The sequence below is a fragment of the Poecilia mexicana genome, unplaced genomic scaffold (assembly GCF_051168715.1).
Source record: "Poecilia mexicana isolate PSO_F unplaced genomic scaffold, ASM5116871v1 scaffold_6, whole genome shotgun sequence".
Taxonomy (NCBI): Eukaryota; Metazoa; Chordata; class Actinopteri; order Cyprinodontiformes; family Poeciliidae; genus Poecilia; species Poecilia mexicana.
The window spans coordinates 31,431,802-31,454,029 of record NW_028263375.1 but is presented as its reverse complement, the minus strand read 5'-3'; the positions used below and the strand labels follow the sequence as shown (position 1 = coordinate 31,454,029).

The 22,228-nt window shown below is 40.3% G+C and overlaps 2 protein-coding genes across 2 annotated transcripts in view; both read left to right on the top strand.

Annotated features, from left to right (window-relative positions):
• The window catches only part of asz1 (ankyrin repeat, SAM and basic leucine zipper domain containing 1), a 49,951-nt gene extending 45,755 nt beyond the window's left edge, over window positions 1–4,196 (top strand). Inside the window, exon 13 of the mRNA XM_088006589.1 lies at window positions 3,824–4,196. Within this exon, the coding sequence (XP_087862715.1) occupies window positions 3,824–3,967 (144 nt within the window). The 3' untranslated portion in view covers window positions 3,968–4,196. The remainder of the gene's footprint in view (window positions 1–3,823) is intronic.
• Window positions 4,197–4,885: 689 nt separating this feature from the next.
• On the top strand, window positions 4,886–22,228 carry wnt2 (wingless-type MMTV integration site family member 2). Its single transcript, XM_014974985.2, has 5 exons — window positions 4,886–6,128; window positions 8,469–8,689; window positions 12,686–12,963; window positions 13,144–13,408; window positions 19,433–22,228. Exons 1-5 carry the CDS (start codon window positions 6,046–6,048, stop codon window positions 19,636–19,638), a joined length of 1,053 nt encoding a protein of 350 aa, XP_014830471.2. The 5' UTR covers window positions 4,886–6,045; the 3' UTR covers window positions 19,639–22,228.

Sequence of the window (22,228 nt, the reverse complement as noted above, 5' to 3'; positions counted from 1 at the left end):
CAATGTGGGAAGAGCTACAAGTCAATTTTCTAGAATAAGTTTTTGTTTTTTTCTGAGCATTTCCACTGTGAAGACTAGTACGTGGTGGATGCAGAGCAGGTAGCTCCTCCCACTGCAGCAGTGTTGACCAACATGACTATCCACAATTTTGTCTGGAATACAACTAGAACGATGGTAATCCGTGCAAAAGCAGAAATGCTGACAGAAATAATACACACAGCTGAGCACTATATGCAAGTCAATTTAAATATATTTCATACAGCAGTGCCTGCTACTGAGTTTTTTTTTCTTGAAAATTCAAAACCACTGGGTTCTATGCAGGAATATATGAACTTTGTGGAGCCGTGGCAGGTATGTGCAGGAGCTCTTGCATGTGCATACTTGAATCTCTATGTGTATGGATGTGTTTGCATTGGTATTCCAAGAAGAGTTGGTCCTGACAAGGCAGAATACTCACAGCCCATAAGTCAGCGCCAGCATGACATCGACCTGTCAGCACACAGACACCGAGGTGGAGGGATGATATGAGGAGGGGGGACAGAGAGGGTGGAGGGAGCAGACCAGAGGCTGCAGATTTGAGGGGTGAGAGAGTTTGAGATGTGAGAAAGAATTGTCAAATGAAGGTAGAGTGTGACGTGAAAGAACTAGGTAAACCTTTGGAGTAGATTAATAAGTTAGTGTCCTGATACCTGTGGTGATGAGGTCATTGGCTGGGTCGGATTTTAGGCAACAGAAGATCAGAATTATTGGCCTTTTCCCATCCAGTCATCGTAGCTCCTTCTTTTTGGGACCACTGTCATCAGGCCAAAGCAAAACACTAAAGTGTTCCTGGGGGTAAAAATACTCATAATTTTAGTCCTATTCGCACAAAATAAATATCTGGAGACCCCATGTAATAAATAAATTACTCTCCAATTACTCTTTTTATCTGCCACATTTGAAACATAGAGATATCTCCCACATACGGTATTAATGCGCTGTTCCGCGTCGACTCAAGGAATGATGGGAGTTGATGTTAAAGCTACTTTTCCGTCTCAAAAACAACTTTATATTGTAGTTTTTAATTTGCTGTTCATTATTTAATGTTTTGTTTTTGACAACTTTCCCCCAGAAAAGGATGGAGAAAGATTTTTTCATTAACATCGCCTACGTTTGCTACAAACCTTTCAACTTTAAACCTTCTGTCTCCATGCAACAGTTTACTTTTTTTCCACAACAAATAAAAATTTAAACAGGTCATATATCATTTTGTATTTAGTTTGTAATGATCCAGTCCAGTTTTGACAAAATGTACTTCGAATTAACTTTAAAAGTAGTAGTTTTTAAAGATTACAAGGGCTTACTTTCTTTTTACCATGATTTCATAAACTAAGTTCTAAAAAACCATTAAAGGGAGTCTAATCTTTAAAAAACAGTGGTAAGCATATTTAATATACATGGATTCTAATGTCAGCTTCTAAACTGAGGAGCCTATCAGAAAATGCTATCAAGGAGTCTTACGTTGGTCTCTTGAATAATTATCTATGCGAAGTTTCCAGGTCCTTGTCTGCAAAAGAAAGCCAAATCATCACTACGCTTGACAATTGTATTAAGTGTTTGTGCTGATAGGCTGCTGTGCATTTTGGCCTGTCACCTCTGCTGTAGTCTCATCTATCCAGAGGAAGCTGTTCCAGATGTCTCATGGTTGTCATGGTACATTAATCTTATGAGAGAAGAAGCTTTTTTTTTTCTAGAATCTCTTCCAGTCGCTGATCTTGATGGAAACATTTGCAATTGTCTTAAAAGGTTCTTACTTGTAAAAATAATCTTCTTTGTTGTATAATGATGGACGTTAGATTATTTGGATATTGTCTCACCAACCCTTCAGAGTGATTCTCTAAGCTTCCTTCTTCTGTCTTATCAGCTCGTTATTGTTAAAGTATGGTTCTATACTCGAGACCAGAAAACCTCCACAAAACTGCTGAAACACTGATTTCTTTAAATCAAGACTAAAATCCCACCTGTATATGTACAGTATATTTGATGATGATTGTGCTTGATGATTTTGTTAATGGCTTTTGACGAAATGTAATGTGTTTTGCTTGTTTCATAATTGACTATTGTGTTGTTTTTATCATGTAAAACACTTTGAACTGCCTTGTTGCTGAAATGTGTGATACAAAGGCACCTGAAGCTGCTGGTTTTACATAAGTAGTATACTGAACAGTAATCAAGGGATTAACGCTTTCCTCCTTAAGTCATCTGGAAACAGTCGAGGTATTCTTGATTTTTTTTTTCTTTTCTCATTTTTGTAGCTTTTTTTTTGGGTTCCGTTTACGATACATGTGCGTTATCTGTTACTGTTTTCATACTCTTGAGGTTAGATGAACAAAATTTTAGAGTCTGTTTAAGGCTAGATCATTTTCATTATGTTGTGATCCATAAAACATTGGAATTAAAGGAAAAGTGTCATTTTTTCCAATGACTTGAGGTTGGTTTAAAAAGCACAAGGTGAATTTTACCAGATGACTTTAAAGGGGCAGTATGTGTTTTCCAGGCACATAGTGTAATTTTATGGCAGAACAAATAGAACAAATTTTTAGCAGAACAAATAGCTATGTAACCTGCTGTTATAAAAATGCTATATATATTAAATATGACTTAAAGAATGTTTTACTTCATAATATAACACCTTGAAATTGGGCCCGTCTCTTTAAAAACTCCAGCTCTTTCTGAAACTCCTCCTTCATGAAGTGATCATAACATGGCTCCTCTATTAATCCTTTAACTTTTTTTTTTTTTTTTTTTTTTTTTTTACCAGCGTTTCACTGAGAGAGAGAGAGATGATACCAGGTGTTTGCTAATTGCTGCTAGCTAGTCTGAAGGAGCTGAGTGGGGAGTTGTGGGAAAGGGCTGCTCTGTGAGATGGTAACCTAGAAACTGAATTTCAAAGGCAGTGCTAGGTCCACTCAGGCCTTTTTCATGGCTGAATGGTTGCTACAGGACAGTAAACAATTTCTCAAACAGGTAGGAAAGAATCAAAGCAACAACACTCCAGGTATGTTTTTTGGTGAGAGAATGACATAACATGATATACAGCTCCAAAAAGTTGATTTTAAATATTACTTCTCCTATGATGGCATGTCATGTCTGCTAAGTATTATAGAAAACACAATTAGACAAATGGTTCTAGACTAGAGCTTTTCAAACTTGAGAATAGGTTTGTTTTGAGCTTTGTACAAAAAGACCTTGTTATTGGATAATACAGCAAGTTTATATGATGTTGACAATAAAGTCTAAGTAAAACAAATAACTAAACTAAAAAGTACTGTTCATATTTTGTGGAATTAAATGCAGCTAGATGTCAAATTCCAGCAAACCCAAGAGATCTAGATTCACTGCCAAACTGCAAACTCCCAAGTCATGTTTACCAGAAGCCACCGTTGACTGAAAGCGGTTCCATTTTCACACCGTCAGATTTCACCTTCATAACTTGACTGTCCAACATCCGCAGCTCCACTTGCCTGGTGACTCCTGGGGGATTTGGCACAGGAAGTTTAGGTGACTCACCTTTGCGAGTCACGCTGTAGTGGTGCAGTGGGCCCAGACATGTCCTCATCCACTAAGATGGCGGTGTTCTCATGCTGGTACACAAGCAGATATTTCCCACCCAGTTAATCCTGAAACTGTGTCATAATCCCGACTAGATTAACAATGCTCTCTTCTTCCTGCCTGACATCAGACATCATTCTGCACCGCAGGACCTGGTGCATTTAGCATTTTTCTGGTTATATTAAAGCACTGTGTGTGTTTCTCGACATCAGTCCACTTGTCTCTTTTTCAGATGGACGCAGCTAAGGATTGCTGTCAGCTTCCTGAGCCGGATTCCCAGCTGAGAGTCTGGACCTGGGCTGTGACCGGAGTTGGTGTGAGCATGCTGGGAGCCGCTCTCTTCCTGTTCCTCTGCAAACCTTCAAGGGCTGCATGAACACAAGAACACACATACAGCTGTAAACGGATTCATTCTAATGTTTTATTTGATTATTGCAAGCTATATAAAATAGGGTTACAATTTAGGCATGCTTGGGAAGTTTAAGTTGTCTTCCTTCTGTTTTCTTTTTGCAATTAGATTTTCTCTTAAAAGTGTTTTGAGTTAGGCTGAAGGTTAACCAAGAGATTTTTCCTCTGTTGCCAAATAAAAAATTGGGACATTTTGACTTTCATTTTTCCCCCCACATCTGTAAGAAGCTCAGCCTCTTTTTGTTTGAATCAAACAACAAAACATTAAGAGTGCCGGGATGGCACCAAAGTAAATTCCTCAATGCGGCCGTCAGTGGTTTGAGTCCCGGCCCCTCTCAACCCGCTTTATGACCACTCTCAAATAAAAAGCATTAGAGCCAGAAAAATACCTTAAAAAGATAAACAAATGTAGACATGTTAGCTTTTTAGCAGTAAGACTTCCCAGCAGAAGTTCAAAAAGACATTCCTGGTTTGTAATGGAGGTTTTCAGTGGAGGTGCCTGGATCAGGCTTTTCTTGTCAAAGGCTGATTTTTGTTTTCCTTTTTGCCTCGGAGAAGGAACAAAGTAAATATTAAAGATTCTTTGCTGGGTGTAGAACGTTTTTAATACAATAATAGTTCTAAGATTATAGCCATTTATCCCTAACTTTCAACTAATTCTCATTAAACTCTATATAGTCAATCTTGTAGGTTCATTTGTTTATAGATAGAATATGGGGAGTTTGTAGTCTAGAGGCTTTTATTAAATAGAGGAAAACAATTGTGTGTTTTCAGTAGTTCATCTGCTGGTCATTTTGATCTCTGACTGGTTATCTGAAAATCTTGTCCTGAAATAAAGTTTGTTTGATGTGGGTTTTGATGGGTCAAATTTCTCAGTAACCAGTTGAAATTTTGAATTTCAAAGTGAACTGATCTACCAATCAGAGATGTGTAGCAGTTCTTCCTTTTTGTATTCTATATATTAATGTGAATGCTTTAATGAAAGCAGAGTTCTGTGACACATCACGGCTACTGCAAAACCAAAGTGGAGCTCTTAACTGTGCCAAAGCTTTGACTTGACCCCCTCCCGATTTTCTTCCACGGGGATCATGTGCAAAATCCAATTTCCTCATTAATCTGGTCTGGTGTGGGTCCCGAGATCTCCACATACACTCGGGCCTGATCAAAGCCGGAGGAAATACCGAGTGACACCGGCTACAGATTTCCTCTGGAGACTTCAAAAAGACGCCCATAAATACTCCAATTGAGATGGACACATCACCTTTAGGTGTTGCTGTGGGAGAACCGGAGTGTTTGATTAAAAAAAATAAAATACAACAAAACCCGTCAGTTCTGAGTTGGCGAAGGATGAGGTTGTAAATGACTGGAAATTAAGTGTGCGTCATTCCTTGGGAATGGAGATTTGACACCTGTGCGTCATCTTCACCAAAGTATCAGATTATGGTGCTTTAAGACGAAGCGACCAGTCATTTTCTGCTGGCTTCTTAAATCTCCGTCCTGTTTCTGTCCGTTAAGATTTATTCACATTTCTCAAGGATCGCGACAGACTTTTTTTTTTTTCCCTTCGGTTTTCTCTGAGCGCGCAGGCTCAAATCCCGCTCTGGTGCCGTTGGACTGAGGGAGGCGCATCAGCTGGTGGCAGGGAACCCGGAGCTCCGCTTCTGGACCCGAGCCAAAAGCTGTCTGGTGTCAAACCAGCCCGAACAGATACGCCGAGACATCTAATTTCTTCCCTTCATTCCTGAAGCGGCAGCCTGCCCACCCCTTGTGTAAAGTATTTGAACCTGATAGCTCATCACCCGTCTGTCCCCTGCGTGAGGATCTCTGCGGGGCTATAAGACACTCTGCGGAGCCTTCCTCCGGCAGATTCCCATGGCTTTTACGCGCAGATCGCCCTTGCTCTCATTTCTCTGTACTTCAGACTTTATTTGTTGACCCACCGACTTTTTTTTTTTTTTTAATAATTATATATATCTATTTTCAAATGTTTCTTCCATCCATGGAAATGCTCCGTGCATATCCATAAAGAACCAAATTCTGCTTAATATGAACTTTTTGCCAAGTGGAATATGTTTCTTTCTATCGGCAGCAACCTGCTGGCTGACGGCCAAGGTCGATGCGTCTTGGTGGTGAGTGTCGCGTTGTTTTAGTGTCTGTTGTTTTATTTTATTACTGTTTACCAACGCAAAATTCCCCCCATAGTAATATATTCTAACTTCTAATGAAGGGTTCCTCTTAATAATGAGAACAATTGGGGCACATGAATGCTTTTGCAGAATGTTTTCTACATTGAATATTTGTACAAGACAAGTTTTCAGGCTTTCCAGTCACTTGATCCAATGTAATATCTGCATTTGTTATCTTTGCATGGTTTATTAATTAATATTTGTAAGGTGACTGTGTCCAAATTCCCGTTTTAATGCTTTTAAACAGCTGAGTGCTTTTCTTTAAGATTTAAAATTTAAACAATGTAGCTTGATCTAATTATTTTCTTACAATGTTTATTCAAGAAATTCTTCTCCCCTCAATTTGCAATTAGATTAAAACTTCAGTAAGAAAAATAAGGAATGAATAAAAATAAATAGCTATATCAAATGAAGATGGAAAATAGTTCAACCGAAGTGGTCAATTACACGAGTTCACTTTCAAATGAAACTTGGCAATAATTTTGTTTTATATTACACAAACTTAAAATAAATAAATAAAAGTAGGAAAAATCTTCTTTCTATTAAAAAAGTGTTTGAAGTAGTGCCTTGAGCAAAGACTGCACTATCACTTCCATTGCCATCATTAAACAGATTTGGAGTATTTGAACTTTCTTTTATCCCAATCTGCACAAAGGCATCAACTCAAGATAAAGCATTGTAGGTAGAGTGCAAGTAAAACTTGAACATCGTCACCTTCCTTTCCAAAAGAAAGGTGGTATTTTATTTATTATTACCAAAATTACTTAAGCAGAAAATGACTTGGGCCATTATTTTAGCAAGGTGACGATATGGTTCACATTTCTCCTTGGAGAAAGTAAGATTTTCAGGGTTTGGCACCCTTTCAAAATATTTTAATTTTCCTTTGATGCTCTCTTCTTGTTTTAAGTTCATTTAACTAAAATCTGTATATAAAAAATAACTACTCGCAGGACCTGAGCTGACGTGCGCATGCGTAAATTGGAACCTCCTAACGTGTTAGCTAGTCATTGTGCGCCTCACCATTAGAAGATATAAGTTTTCACAACTTTAGCTCGATGACCCGACATTCAAAGACTATGAATATCCGGAAGGCGTTTTGTAAATTAAGCAGGAGAAATATAAATTTGACCTGGAACGACGTGACGGTGATCAAAGCATCCATTCATCAGCAGCGGATTCCTGCGGGGTGGAGCAGATCCCCATTTCGTTTTTTGGTGCTACACGTAACTGCAAACTCGAGCTCAGCTAAGAGCTAAAGATTTACCTGCGAAGCTATGGGAGCTGCAGACAGGCAGCAGACCTTGCTGACTCTAACGTCAGAGCTGAGCTGCTAAAGTAAATTGCACCAACTGCACCGCTAACAGACTGCAGTGTGAACACAAAGGTGAAAATTCCACTGCAATTTTAGGACAAGTGGTAAAACTTTTACGTACAAGTACAGCATTTATCAGCTGGTACCATTTAGACACATTTCATGTGATTGTTTACGTCCAGAAATTTCGCGAATGCGGTGGAAGGCAAAAGGAGATTCTTTTCCTTGCCACCCGTAGCCGTTCTGCCGCGATAGAACGATTCAGTTAACTAAATGGAACCTGGAGATGTATTCTTAATTTATTACAATGCGCCACAGCAAAGGGAAAATAACGCAGAAAAACCGTTAAAGAACATCTCAAAACCACTCGTATTCTTTCCTCCGCCCTCATTTCCGTGACGGCTAGCTACACACAGACTCGTTGCCATAGCAACCAACAAACAGCTCCGCAATATGTATGAGGATTCAACACCATAAAACACACAAAGAGGTAAAACTTTGTGTGTGTTTTATGTCCTGTTAAGGACATTCGGTCCTTAACAGTTTCATGTTTTCAGGCTTGATGTTTATTTTGGCATAAAGTGATCTGGAAAATATGTAAATGGTCACCAGTTTGTTTGCATCCCTCCAATATAAATCAGTTTTAGTTTTATCTTGCTTAGATTTGATAAACTGTTTCTTAAAGAATCTCATCTTGAGTTTCCAATTAACTCCTATGTTGGGCTGTTTGTAATTTTATGACAGTCTGATGTAGTTTAAAGTCGAAGTAAATGGTTCGACTAAACCACATACAATAATACATCATCATAATGGATGTTTTTTTAAGAAAGCATTTAGTGTCCCCTCTCATTTAAATTGTGCATTTTTAAATGAAAGCTTGGCTTAAATGTTTGCATGTTTGCCTCTACGAAGCCGAGTGCCTTGTGTTTAAATATCTGACATGCCACTGTTCCCCCCTCCTCACCATGCAGGTACATGGGCACCCTGGGTTCCCAGGTGATGTGCGACAACATCCCCGGCCTGGTGAACAAACAGCGCCAACTATGCCGCCAGCACCCCAAGGTAATGCAGGCCATCGGGGCCGGGATGAAGGAGTGGATCTCTGAGTGTCAGCACCAGTTCCGCAACCACCGCTGGAACTGCAACACAACAGCCAGGGACCACAACTTGTTTGGTCGTCTGCTGCTACGCGGTGAGTAGAAACTGGAATGAGAGACTTACCCTACGGTTACCCCAAAGACTGATGGGTTAGCCTGGATAGATGCTCATCTCATGACTTATGAAAGTCCTTAAAGTAAATGTGAAAACATTTTCAAACAAACGGTCATTCTTTCAAGAACTCGGCTAAATTTACGGCCGCTGAAATGAAATATGTTGTAGATGTGTTGTTTTCTTTCTGTGGCAGTCACTCGGATCGCATTCCGTACCTCTCCTCACTTTACAAACATACATTTATCACATCAGTGCAGACGAGCGGTTTCTCTGAGCTGCGTTTTGTGCTGCTGCAGTCCTTACTGTGATAAATTTGTTCTGCAGTTCCCAGATGTGATGAAACTGTTGAGCAGAGGGAGCAGACATTCATCAGCTCCTGATTTGATCATAAATTACACTCTATAAGGGGGCAATATTATATGAAATTAACTTCTTTTTTCTCCTTACATCATGTTATAATGTTACTCTCCAGGTATGTTTCTGTATCAAAAACATACCTGAAGTGTTGCCTTGATTCTTTCATGCATGTTTGGGAAATCCTTTAATCTGTGCCATGGCAACCATTCAGCTGTTCAAAACGTCTAGGTGGACCTAGCCCCGCCTTAGAGGTGCTGCTCCTTCTCAGAGCTACCGTTTCCAGTTTTACAAGTTTCTGCCTCACAGAGCACTCCTTCAGACTAGCCAGCAGCAACTAGCAAACACCTGGTAGAACTGAGCATCTGCTGAGCTCGTTATAGGAGTTACTTCTCAGAGCAAAGCTGGTAAAAACGTTGATGACTTCCTGAGGGTGGAGTTTCAGAAAGAACAGGAGTTTTTAAAGAGACAGAGGCCCAATTCCAAGGTGTTACATTACAAGGTAAAATTTCTTTTAAGTAATGATCTGTATCGCCTTTTTAAACAAATGAAGGTAACATAGTTAAAATGGCGATATGTGTCTGAAAAACACATAATACTGCCCCTCCAGGCTGAAGGTGCTCACTGGAAATGAGGACATGTTTTTATTTTTCATTTTTATTAAATGTAACCAATATTTATTTGAAATGACCCCAATAATAATAATATGATTGCAAAACCTGCAACACCTCAAATGTTCCCACTGACATCCTTAGATTAATTCAGCTATGGTCAGTAATTAATCTCCTCTCAGTCCATTGGGCTGAGGGATGGCAGGCGAACATAATCCAAGCCTTTTTGAAGAGTCACGGCTGGTCATCAGTGGTGTTTATCTTCTCCGACGATTTGTTGCCGACTGCACATGATTTATTGGCAGCTTTAAAAGACGAGAACGGACCTCAAAAGGTTGGTTCTCGCCGTGAGTGAGAGGTGAAGCTGAACAATGAGACTTATGAAGCGGCATTAGGAACTAAAGTGATTACCAAGCAGTGAGCCCGCCTGTCACTCCCTGTAACGGATGTTACAGAAGCATCTTGTCAAGTGAAACATGTGACTGCACATCTCAGCCACTAGACTTGTGGTGCTGTTTTCAGCGGGGGGCATGTTGGAGCTGGTCCGGATCTTATTTTCCCTCTTCTGGCGCAGAAGGAAGGATCATCAGAACCTGATGGCCTGATGTTCTTCTCCCATGCCCTGAGATTTAACCTGTGAGGTGGATCCTTCAACTTAGTCTGTTTCATGTCGGGGGGCCTCTAATCAGCCGTGTGGTATTTGGACCTCCCACCCGGGCCCCGACCGTGTCACACAGCATTATCGTGGCACACAGAGGCCCCTTCAGAAGCTCCTTATTGTCAATGTCAGAAGGCTAATTTCAAACAATTACACAGGAGATTTCCCTCCTCAGCAACGTGTTCTCTCACCGTTCTCCTCATTCACCCCATTAGACACACCTAACTAAGCTGCTACACACATGCACACACACACACACACACACACACACACACACACACACACACACACACACACACACACACACACACACACACACAAACCCACCTCGGTTTATATTAGTTACCGTTCCTAGGTAACACTTGAGCTTGTTTTAAACATATTTTTCTTTCTATATGCAGTTTCAGATTTGAACACTGTCATGTAATTCTTTGTGTTTTTGCTGCATATGCCTTCTGGAAACATCAGTGATGTAGTTTCAAGTCAAGTTTATTGGTATGGCATATTTCATTAACACGGAAGTTCAAAGTGCTTTACATAACAGTAACCGATCATGACACTGAAATTTCGTCAAATGAAAGAAAATGTAGATGAAATACATTGATCACTGTTCCAGTTATTATGAATCAAAGGTGACTCTAAACAGGTAGGTTTTTGGCCTTGATTTAAAGCTGAAGTAATGTATCTTTAATTTAAAAATATATAGCTTTTTTATTTATTTATTACATTTTTGTTAAAACTGTCACCATGTTGTGACAGATTAATATGAGACAGATATTCTGTGAAAAGATCGAGCTTCTTCACTGCCACGCTGCTATTTCCTCTAAAGAAATGCACATACAGGCATGATTGACAGCGCTAGGACCCTCCTCCTGGCTCTGATTGGTTGTTTCTGGTTAGCACTGGGAGAAGCCAGAGAAGCTCTTTTTTTTCTCCACAGATTATCCATCTCATATTTCTTTGTCCCAATATAGTGACAATTAAGTAAAAAAAAATTTGAAAAAGTTTTGCAGTTTGCCAAAAGTTTGAATTTGGGTTTAGCTACTTACAGAGTAAATATTATTATAGTCTTAAATAACAATCCAGACATAAAATGTTGAGTTCCAACAACTATTACTACTGAGATTTGGTCCTGGGCAATATGAGGGAGTTTTTATCACCTCAGTCTTGATGTGTTTTATCAGTTCATGCACTGCAAACATTCATATTCATTTGGACACTTGAGAAATTAAGGTAATTTTCTTTACTCAAATCATGTTGTATCTTAAGGGAAAACGTGTTTTCACTTCAGTATGTGATAACTTCCAACTTGCTGTTGGTCAGATTTACTGTGGTTTGATCAGGGGTCATAATTTGTTATATTTCATATTTTGACTGAGCTAGATCCAAAATCAACCATTTTCAGAAAGTTATATAAAATGTAATTATATGAGAGATTTAAGCATTTTGACACCTTCTTCCCATAAACTATGAAAATACTTTACTAAATATGTAATTTCACAGCCAAGAATTGGGTACTATCTGGCAAAAAAGCAGGTGCTAGGGGAAATATTTTTTATGTGGAGTCCTGCCAAGAGATAATCAGAAATCTCTTCTTTAAAGTGGACGGTTCTCTGAGCCTCTTTGATGAAACGGAGATAAATTTCAAGCTAACCACTGGGCAAAGAAGAGCTGAACCAAAAGTGAGGATTTTTCATATCAAAACAACTCTTTCCCACTGCAAGTCAGGTATTTGCTTCTGATAATCACTCAACATTCCATTAATAAATTCATTTTTGCTCTTTATACCTTCAGCTGACTTTACAAGACATGGTGGTTTTGTTGCAGAAATAAAATGAAGAAATGGAGCTCTCCTTCCCTCAGATCTTGCCCACATCTCTCTTTGGTTACTGTGCATGTGGAGGAGATGAGGGCTCCACATGAGGGCATTGCTCATAAACCTAAGCTGTTTATCCATCTTGGAAAGAGATGAAGCATTTTCTTTTTCTGTTTCATGCTCTGTAACCTGGCATGAAAGCTTCTGGCAGAAAACAATAAACAGCAAGGTTTCATCAGTGGCCAAACAGTTAAGGGACAGTTTTGATTGTCATGGTACGATTCTGAAATCAGCAGATTTGTGTTGGGACATGTAGAAAATAACAGGAACTTGGCAAGATTGGTTACTAACTACCAGAAAAAGACTATTTTGTTGTGAACCAAAAACAATTAAAACAGTAACCAGGACCCATCAGCCAATGTAAAGACATGCTGTCAATCTTCAAATCTGAGCTGTTCCCTGAAGAACATACTTCTACACAGATACATGTTGGTACAAAGTAACAGACTTTGCCCCATCATAATTGTCTACTCCTAGGCAGCCGAGAAGTTGCCTTTGTGTACGCCATCTCCTCTGCAGGAGTGGTGTATACTTTGGCCCGAGCTTGCAGCCAGGGCGACCTGGACAGCTGCTCCTGTGACCCCACCAAGAAGGGCTCATCACGGGACTCCAAGGGCTCCTTCGACTGGGGAGGCTGCAGCGATCATGTGGAGCACGCCATTCACTTCAGCCAAATCTTTGTGGATGCCAAGGAGAGGAAAGAGAGGGATGCCCGAGCGCTCATGAACCTGCACAACAACAGAGCTGGCAGGAAGGTATGGAAGAGGGCACACATAGAAATGACTCAGCTCAGCTATGAAAGCAATTGGATGATGTGTTTTTTTCCTTCTGGATTTTCTTCCCCATTATTTTGAAAACTGTCTAGAAAGGGAAGTACTAAAAGCTCTTCTCTAGACATCTGTAAACGAACCTTCCTTCCTGTTGTCTCCTCACAGGCAGTGAAGCGCTTCATGACTCTACAGTGTAAATGCCATGGTGTCAGTGGCTCGTGCAGCGTCCGTACCTGCTGGCAGGCTATGGCCGACTTCCGTCGCACTGGTGACCACCTGAGGAGGAGATACAATGGAGCTGTGCAGGTCGCAGTCAATCAGTATGGAACTGGCTTTACAGCCGCGCACACACACTTCAAACGGCCCAGCAAAAATGATCTGGTCTACCTGGAAGACTCGCCAGACTACTGTATACAGGACCCTCAGTCAGGTAAGGGCTTAGTCTGTCAGTCAGGTCATGTTCATGCTCCTAAATAAAACCCAGCCAAAACGACATGCATAAATACATCCTCCTCTATTTAAAAAAACAGAGTCCTCTGGAGTCCTCTTCTTCTTTTTTGCATTTGAGAACTTCCACCAATCACCTGTTTCATTGACTTTTAACAAAAACTAAGCATGTGTGAGTGCTGGTAATCACATGCACTCATTACCTTGTCATCGCTGGTTTAAACACTTCTATAAAAAGCAGTTTTTCCAAGTTGGTGCTGAATACTATTTGGTTCACACACATCCAATGAGGACAGTCATCATCAACAGTCTTAAAAGTAATTCAAGCTGCAAGCAGTGATGAGTGGATTTTGTATCTTGGTGACCGCCAGCATCATCACCTTTCTCCTTCAGAAAGGCATCAAACTACCTTCCCAAGCTGTTGATCTGTGATGTTGCACTGAAAAATCTGTGTGGAGATGATGATGCTTTATGGAAAAATAGTATCAAATGTTCTATTCAAATTCCACTGACCAATTGACCTGTTTGTACGTAGATGAAGATTGTTTATATCCATTAGTCAGAGTAGAATTCAACTTCACCCTTGAGGATGAAAAAACATACAACGTCATGGTCTAAGTGGGCAGGGCTTAAATGATGTCAGCAAGTGATTATATAAATATGTTTAATGCTAGTCTATGACGATACCTAGAAAATCTGGTACAGCTTTGACCTGGTTTGAGAAAATTCTTACGCATTAATCTTTTTACTTCAAGAAATCAGATTTTGCTGCTTGGCCACCACCACAAGCTTTAATGCAGCAGAAAGCTTTTGATGACTTTTGATCTTCATTGCCTCAACACTATTCTGACTCATTCTGAAATCTGAGGAAAGCCGTAGAAAGAGTTTGCTCAGTTTGTATGTAAAAGACACACACTGATCCATAGTGACCGACTTCCAGCAAGAATTTGATCATAACTCTAAGAGACTTTTCTGTTCAATAGACGTCTGCATCGAATTTCAAAATCCTCGGCTGAAACACGGCTTGAGGTATACATGCTGTGAGGCAATTTTGCCACCAAAGATTTGCATAAATACCTTTTGGGGGTTGAATTAATACCCACAACGTTCAGTTTGGGGCAAAAAGGATTATTTACACTGAAATTTCAGCCAAACATAAGACTGAGGCGTCCGACAGCCACACACCCTCCTAAAAGTCTGTGTGTTGGAAACCAAGCAGGCCAACTTGTTATCTCTTAAATGACTCAATTTCAAGTGGATTAGCTCAAGAGGGTCATAGAGCGAACTTTCCAAAAGAAAAAAAAATATGACTCTCTGTTCTTAAAGGGCAGGGCTTAGATAAAGTCAGCGGATGACCACATAGAACCAATCATTGAAAACCCAAAATGGAAATACCCTCAATTTCTTTTGCCCTCAAGTCTTTCACAGTCAGTTCCTGCCTTGTTCTTCCAGTCTTTCTCTTCTCCAGATAAGTGACTGATTGTACAGTAACCAAAAAGATTGCTGTTGTTAGGAAAGACTTGGTTACTTTGATGTGGGCCTTTTCATGGCTGAGACAAGAGACAGTGTGAGAACGAAAACATTTGTGTTTAAAACCCGGGTTAGAAAGCAGGCAGATGACAGAGCTGTGAGTGTGTGAGTGTGTGTCTTCCAGAAGGAGTGGCTGCTCGTCGTGCAGCCGATGATCCGTGACAATCAGGTGTCTGCCAGTTTAAGAGCCATTACACACTTCTGTGGGCTGAAACTCTAGAATACCACACACCATTATAAATCACCTCGACATGAAATACACACACACACACAAACACACTGGTTTTGGTTGGCAAGGGAGGTTAAGATCAGCTTATTGGAGTAGTTTGTCACACAGAAAGCACAGATGAAGTTTAATTAGCTTAGTGCCATGATGGAGTCAACCCCAAGCAAAACTTTAAAATGCATCAGTACACATTTTGTTTTACCAGTTTAGACTTTTGCTCTTTTCTTCCATACATAAAAAATCCTTCCTGACATTAAAGTAAAACTTTTGACCTGTCATGTATGCTCTCAGATACAGCACTCTGTCAACAGCCGGGTTGCTTAGCAACAACCTTCTGTCATCTTCATGTCTTCCTCATGACTGTGTCCCATTGACCCAGACTGACGGGTTCAGTGTGACGCCACGAGTTCCCAATATTTCACTTTTTCCTCAATATTCAAATATATTTTGTTGTCATTATGAGTGACAAAAAAAAAATTGAATTTTTTCATAAGGATATTATGACATCTTATTTTTTATACTTTTTTCAGACTGTGGGAGATATTCAACAATATTGGTTGCCTCATTATTAAAATAAGAACATTAGTAATTATTATCAGTCAATCAATTTTAAAGCACTCCTCATACTAAAAGCAGCTCAAAGTGCAACCTCTGTAGTGCTAATTCATGCTGTTTGGTCCTGTTTTCTGTGCCAGAGTAATGCTGCAGGAATGTTGTCTGCAAATAATTCAACCAAGTCTTAACTATAAAGAGTAATTCTGCTCTACTTAGATTATTTACACTTGTTCTTGTGCTCTCACTGTTATTTATTTTTTGTCTGAGGGATCAAAATGCCTCAGCAGTTGTACTTTATATTAATGCTGTGTTATTAAAATGAAGTTGCAGCAGGTAATCAGATGACTCCAGGCCAATCTACAGTTAGGTTATTTACGGATCTCTGTTTGTGTTTGTGTGTGAGAAATTTTATGAATTTGTTTAGTTTTGCCATATTTGACCTAAATATTGCAGAACCAAAACAGTGCTGGCAGTTCAGGTATATAACAATCTCTCTCTCAGACACACGCCTCCTGCTGGCGAGTCAGGAGTAGGACTATTGAGTGCGACCAAGGCCAGCATTGATCAGCTTTGCAAATGTGTGATTTGTCTCCGATGTGGCCGTGGAGTGGAACGGCTCTCCTTGGCTCTATTGGTGACGGAGCAGCGCTGCAGAGCGTTGTCACCTTAAAAGTCTCTGATAATGCAGGAAAAAGTCACTAATTTTGTCACTAGTTAGTTTTTTCTTCTTTAAAGGGTTAAAGTCACTAGAGGTGTCTGAGAAGTCACAAAACGTAGTGATAAAGTGGATGAGTTGATAATCCTGATCACACCCTGTTCATCCCTCTTGGCTCCGCCCACTTTGGTGGAATTTGTCAGAATTTCCCAGGGGAGGGTTTATGCTTTAGTTACATTACTAGTTAGACTTTGACGAGCAAAAAGATGAAACATTCACTGTGATAAGAACTGATAAGAGTACCAAACTTAGTGGGTCTTTCATTGTCTGCATTTATATTTTAAGTCTCTGTATCAAAATAACAACAAATGTCACAGCAGGAGGGTTATTTCTTCTTCTTTTGTTGCAAAAGTGAAGTTAGAAATCCCACACCAGCCCATTCTCAGTTCAGAAACAAATATTCATCACAGATGTTTAGGGTAGCTTGGTTCAGGAACCCAGGAGAATCCTGGGATCTCGTTGATCATTTTTTATTTTTTACAACAGACGTGGATGCTTCATGGTCTGTGGACATGCATGCAGAAATATGCCAACATAAACACGATGTACCGTAAGCATGAACTGTAATCAAGTTTAAAACATAGTTTAATAATTCTTCCTTCACACTTTGAATGCTCTCTCAAAGAAACGCAAACTGGTGTTCATTCAGTCATTTTCTCAGACACTTCAGGGAACAAACTGCGGCCCAGAGAGACGGTGAGACGGCCCCTCAGAGTGTGAAATCAATTTCCCTCGGCTCCAGCGAGGCTCAGGTGCTAAACTCATCTCTCGGCGCCCCCTCATCTTAATTCAATAAGCAGACGCAGGGAGAGCAAGGTCCCTGAGGTAGACGCTGGCCGTGATGTCACCCCAAGCAGCGCGGCATACCACGGATAACGGCCGGGCAGGTGGGGGGGGCGGAGGGGCCCATTGCCAGAGCAGGGCGGGGCGTCTGGTCATGTCCAGACATAAAACCTGCCCAGGGAACGAACGGGCGCAGAGACCATCAACACACCAACCCAAAGCAGAATGTAAACACCAGCAAATTCCACAACACTGTTTGAAGTTTGTGTTTTAAGCCACTTTGGAATTTATTTTCTTCAACTATATTTATATAGGAGTCAGCCTGAACACACTCTGGATTCAGACATCACAGTGTCATCTGCCTCAAGCAGAACTCTGGTTCTGCAGCACAAAACCCTCCAGACACAGCTGACCAGACTGAAATGAACACCAATTAAAAAAAAAAAAGTTAAAAATCACTGGAAATCACTCGATTGCTTAACGTTCATAATTCATAGTTTATTCCAAAAGGATTGTAGTGAAGAAAATGAATCTGTTTTTTTGCTTGTGGTGTTGTGCAACAACAGGTTTGGCTGTAAATAACTGCTAATAACCAACAAAAGCATTTAGTGAGGTCAACAACCTGATTACCAGGAAATAGTATAAAACAGTTTCCATCTCAGTTATTGATTATAGATTCTTGCCTTATTGAACTTTGATTAGTTTTCACCAAAAGAATGTTGAGTTTCTTGCAAGAGAAACACCAAAATATGTCAGGATGAAACATTGAGGAAGCTCATAGAATTATATAGTTTTATATAAGTTTAATATTAACTAAACCAAATGAAAATTAAATGCAATTCAATATGCCGTTGTGTTTTTAAAATATAGATTATGATTGGATTGTTTTTACCTCGTCATTCAAAACAACTTTGACTTTGTCACACAGTAGGAAAAATAATAAAAATATTACTTCTTAACAAAGTCTCTGAACACATCTGTCTGCTTTCAGCTGCATACTTGCATCAAAATATGACTGGAATATTCAGTCATTCATCTACAGATGTTTTCCTTTGGCGATAACATTTCCAACTTTTCTGCAACACATCATTTTAGTGACGGAAAACAAACTCCTGGTTGAGTCTTTATTTATCCGGAGCGTCTGGAGCTTCAGCAGCTTAAAGTCTGTTTGTCTTGTTTTCTCTCATTATTCCAGACTGGAAGTCGGCAGAATGTGAAATATGAAATGAAATATGAACCAGAAAGAATAAACCAAACGGACTTTTGTGTTTTCATCATGAATGAAGTCTGTGCCGACTGATGTTTCAGTCACACTTCAAAACAAAGAGAAACTACACTTGTCATAGAGTGAGTGTGTGTGTGCATGTATGTGTGTGTGTGTCAGGAGAGAAGTGTGTCTGGTGGATGTCTCCTATGAAATGAACAGCTGATGATGTTGGTGAGAGCAGCCTGATTGCTCCTGTCATCAATCTCTCATCTTTACTTCATCTGGACTTCGATGTCTCACTGTTTTCCATCTGATCCCCTCATACACCACACACACACACACACGCACACAGTTCGTCTTCACTGTCCTGACTGAAGCATTAGGCTCCGCCCCCACGGGGTTCTGATGTCCTGAAAAGTGATTCAAATCATCCATGTTTGTGGCTTTTTGTTTTGTTTCTTAAAGTTCATTACTTCTTGTAGAATCTCTGTGCTTTTAATATTTGCATAAGTAACCAAATGTTGCATATTGAGTTGAAATATAACCTGTGATTGTAGAAAATGTTCCTGAAAGATGCTGACTGAACAATGTGGATGTTCAGTCGAAGAAAATTTAATCTTTAATCCACCTGTTAAATATATAAATGTAAATCAGTCTCATGTATGTCATCTTTATTAAATCTATTTACTAATCTCCATTTAATTTTTCTTTTTTTTTTTCTACATTCCTAAACTACATTCAGGAGTTTATTCTGTTTCCGCTCAGGGATTTATATCCAAAGCAACACGTCATCCCAAAACTGAGAAAAATCACTAGAGGATCTGGAAAAATGAAAGAAAGTTCAGAAATCTTAATTGAATGAAGTTGAAATGGTGATTCAGATTGTTCTATCCTTGTAACTAATTATGTTTCATGTTTCTAAAAGAAGCAGATATCGATTGCATGAGTTTCCAACCTAACATGTCGGGATTCTGTCCCACCTTCTCCTCAGGGTCGATGGGCACGGCGGGCCGGCTCTGCAGCCGGGCGTTCCGCGGCTCGGACGGCTGCGAGGTAATGTGCTGCGGCCGAGGCTACGACACGGCGCGGGTCAGCCGCACCACCAAGTGCGAGTGCAAGTTCCACTGGTGCTGCTCCGTCCACTGCAGAGACTGCCAGCAGCTGGTGGACGAGTTCACCTGCAAGTCCCAGACATAATGGGAGCTGCTGCTGCCGTCAGGACGGATGTGTTCATGCTAACCGGAGCTCTTAATATATTTCTAGATAGACTTCAGTCACTGTCTGCTGCTCCTGCTAATGCTGGCTCTAAGAAACGTCTCATTCCTTGACCCGAAGACCATCAGACCAGACTGATGAAACTAAAGCACTAAAGTATTTCAACTTTTTCACGTTCAGCTACTTCACAACCACAATTGTCAGTGTTTTTTATTGGGAGTTTGTGTGGCTGTTCAGATTTGAATATTACATAAAAGTGCATAAAATTCTTGCCAGTCATCTTAGAAAGTGAAACTCACATATTATATAAAATCGTCACATAGAGTGGTTTATTCCAAGCCTTTGTTTCTTGTCATTTTGATAGTTATGGCTAACAGATGATGAAAACCCCAAAAGTGTCTCAGAAAATTAGAATAATGTCTAAAACATCTGTTCTTTACCTATAGCCATAATCATTAAAACTGCAAAAAAAAAAAAAAAAACTAAATTCCCACCCTCATCTATGGTCATGAGCTTTGGACCGAAAGAACGAGATCACGGATACAAGCGGCCGAAATGGGTTTCCTCCGCAGGGTGGCTGGGCTCTCCCTTAGAGAGAGGGTGAGAAGCTCGGTGATCCAGGAGGGACTCAGAGTAGAGCCACTGCTCCTTCACGTCGAGAGGAGCCAGTTGAGGTGGCTCGGGCATCTGGTCAGGATGCCTCCTGGACGCCTCCCTGGTGAGGTGTTCCTGGCACGTCCCACCGGTAGGAGGCCTCGGAGACGCTGGAGGGACTATGTCTCTCGGCTGGCCTGGGAACGCCTTGGGGTTCCCCTGGAGGAGCTGGAAGAAGTGGCTGGGGAGAAGGAAGTCTGAGCCTCCCTTCTGAAGCTGCTGCCCCCACGACCCGACCCCGGATAAGCAGAAGAAAATGGATGGATGGATGGATGGGAAAAAAAAAAAGTTTTAAATATTTTCTTTATTCTAATCTCTTTAAAATGACTGTTTCACTTTCAGACATGAATGGCAAGAAATATGGCACTTTTACACAATTTTCTTTTTTTTTAGATGTACTTTAAAAGTGTGTTATGTGTTTGTGAGTGAGTAACTGTGCTTCAGTTACAGCTCAGTCTCATCAGATCTTGTTTTATTCCATGTATCTGTTCTGCTGCTTGTTGGACAGCTAAATGTCGGTTTTATCCCTCCAGACGTTTTCCTCCAGTTGTCCATATCTTCCCCTCAGCTCTACGTTCCCCTGCAAAGGGAAACTTGGGCTTTTTCCCCCCTCCAACAATTGTTTTTCTTCTCATAATTTTTCCATAAAAGTCAGATTTCTAAAGCGTACTTACAAGATATCCTGTCAACACATTCCCCACCTGAGCTGTGCATCTCTGCAGATCCTCCACAGCTACCATGGTCCTACTTTGCTCTCCTTGCGAAGGACTTACAGCTGGAGTTGCAGAAAAAAGTTTTTCTAAGCAGCATTAAGTCAGAGGGACTGAAGGTTAAAGTGCATTTCAAGTTTTTTTTCTGCTTATTTTAAAATTATGCATAATTCTAATCACAATTTTGTGATTGAAATGACATTGAAGTTTACTGTTGGAAAGTGGTCAAATCTACACATACTGAATACTGATGATGAGCTCTGTAGAAGGAAGGTGGTCTGTAGGTGGAAATGTAGATCAGTTGCTGTCTGGGAATCCTAAAAGCGACTAACTCTTGTAGATCAGTTAGTATTTGATTAACTTTTTTGTTTTTTTAAATCCCAGTAAAATGAAGCCTTGCGCCTCTTGGTATCGTCAACAAGCTGTTCAGAACTCAGATCCATCTACGTGACTGGTCTTTATATCTGAGCTTGTACTGCTGTTCGTTCTGATCGATCACATGAACAGCATTAGATTAAAGGCTGATTTCCTCATCAATAAAATCAATTGTACGTCCCTGAAGTATCTCAGCTTGTGAGATGTTCTTAGTTTACAGAATTCTGTACCTGACAGCTTCTCTAACAGAGTATTTAATATTAAATATTAATACAAACACATTTATCCACATGTACAAACTGCATTAACCTTCCAAGAGAGTGAAATGAACAGAACTGAAACCCAGACCTTTTTTCACCACAGACCTGACGATGTAGGCCAGTTCAGATGGGCAGTGCAACATGACTTCATCAGACCCAGCTGCAGACCAGTGATGCTGTCCACTGGCCATTCCAGGTTTTGTTGGCCAACGTTTCTCATTTCTGATCCAACTGCTGTTTCCTAGTGAAGCTGAAAACGGCTTCAGCAGCCTGAAATAGAACAATGGTGTGTTGTTCCTGTGTTCAGTCAGACAACCCACCAGGCTCAGCGATCCTAAACTAGATCCAGTACGAAGTTTTGCATCTTTCCTGTTTAAAGGGGCGGTATCATGTAAAATCAACTTCTATGAGTTGATTTAAATTCATAAAATCAATGTATGATGGAATATCATGTTATTCCATCATCAAAAACATACCTGCACTGTTGCTTTGATACATTCATGCATGTTTGAGAAATCCTTTAATCTCCATGGCAACCATTAAGCTGTAAATAAACACCTGGTTGGACATAGA

Excerpts from the sequence above, each read along its gene's own strand:
- wnt2 (XM_014974985.2), top strand. The coding sequence starts at position 6,046 with ATGAACTTTTTGCCAAGTGGAATATGTTTCTTTCTATCGGCAGCAACC. Across the intron at positions 8,690-12,685 it reads TGGTCGTCTGCTGCTACGCG|GCAGCCGAGAAGTTGCCTTT; the intron begins GTGAGTAGAAAC and ends GTCTACTCCTAG. Across the intron at positions 13,409-19,432 it reads TATACAGGACCCTCAGTCAG|GGTCGATGGGCACGGCGGGC; the intron begins GTAAGGGCTTAG and ends CCTTCTCCTCAG.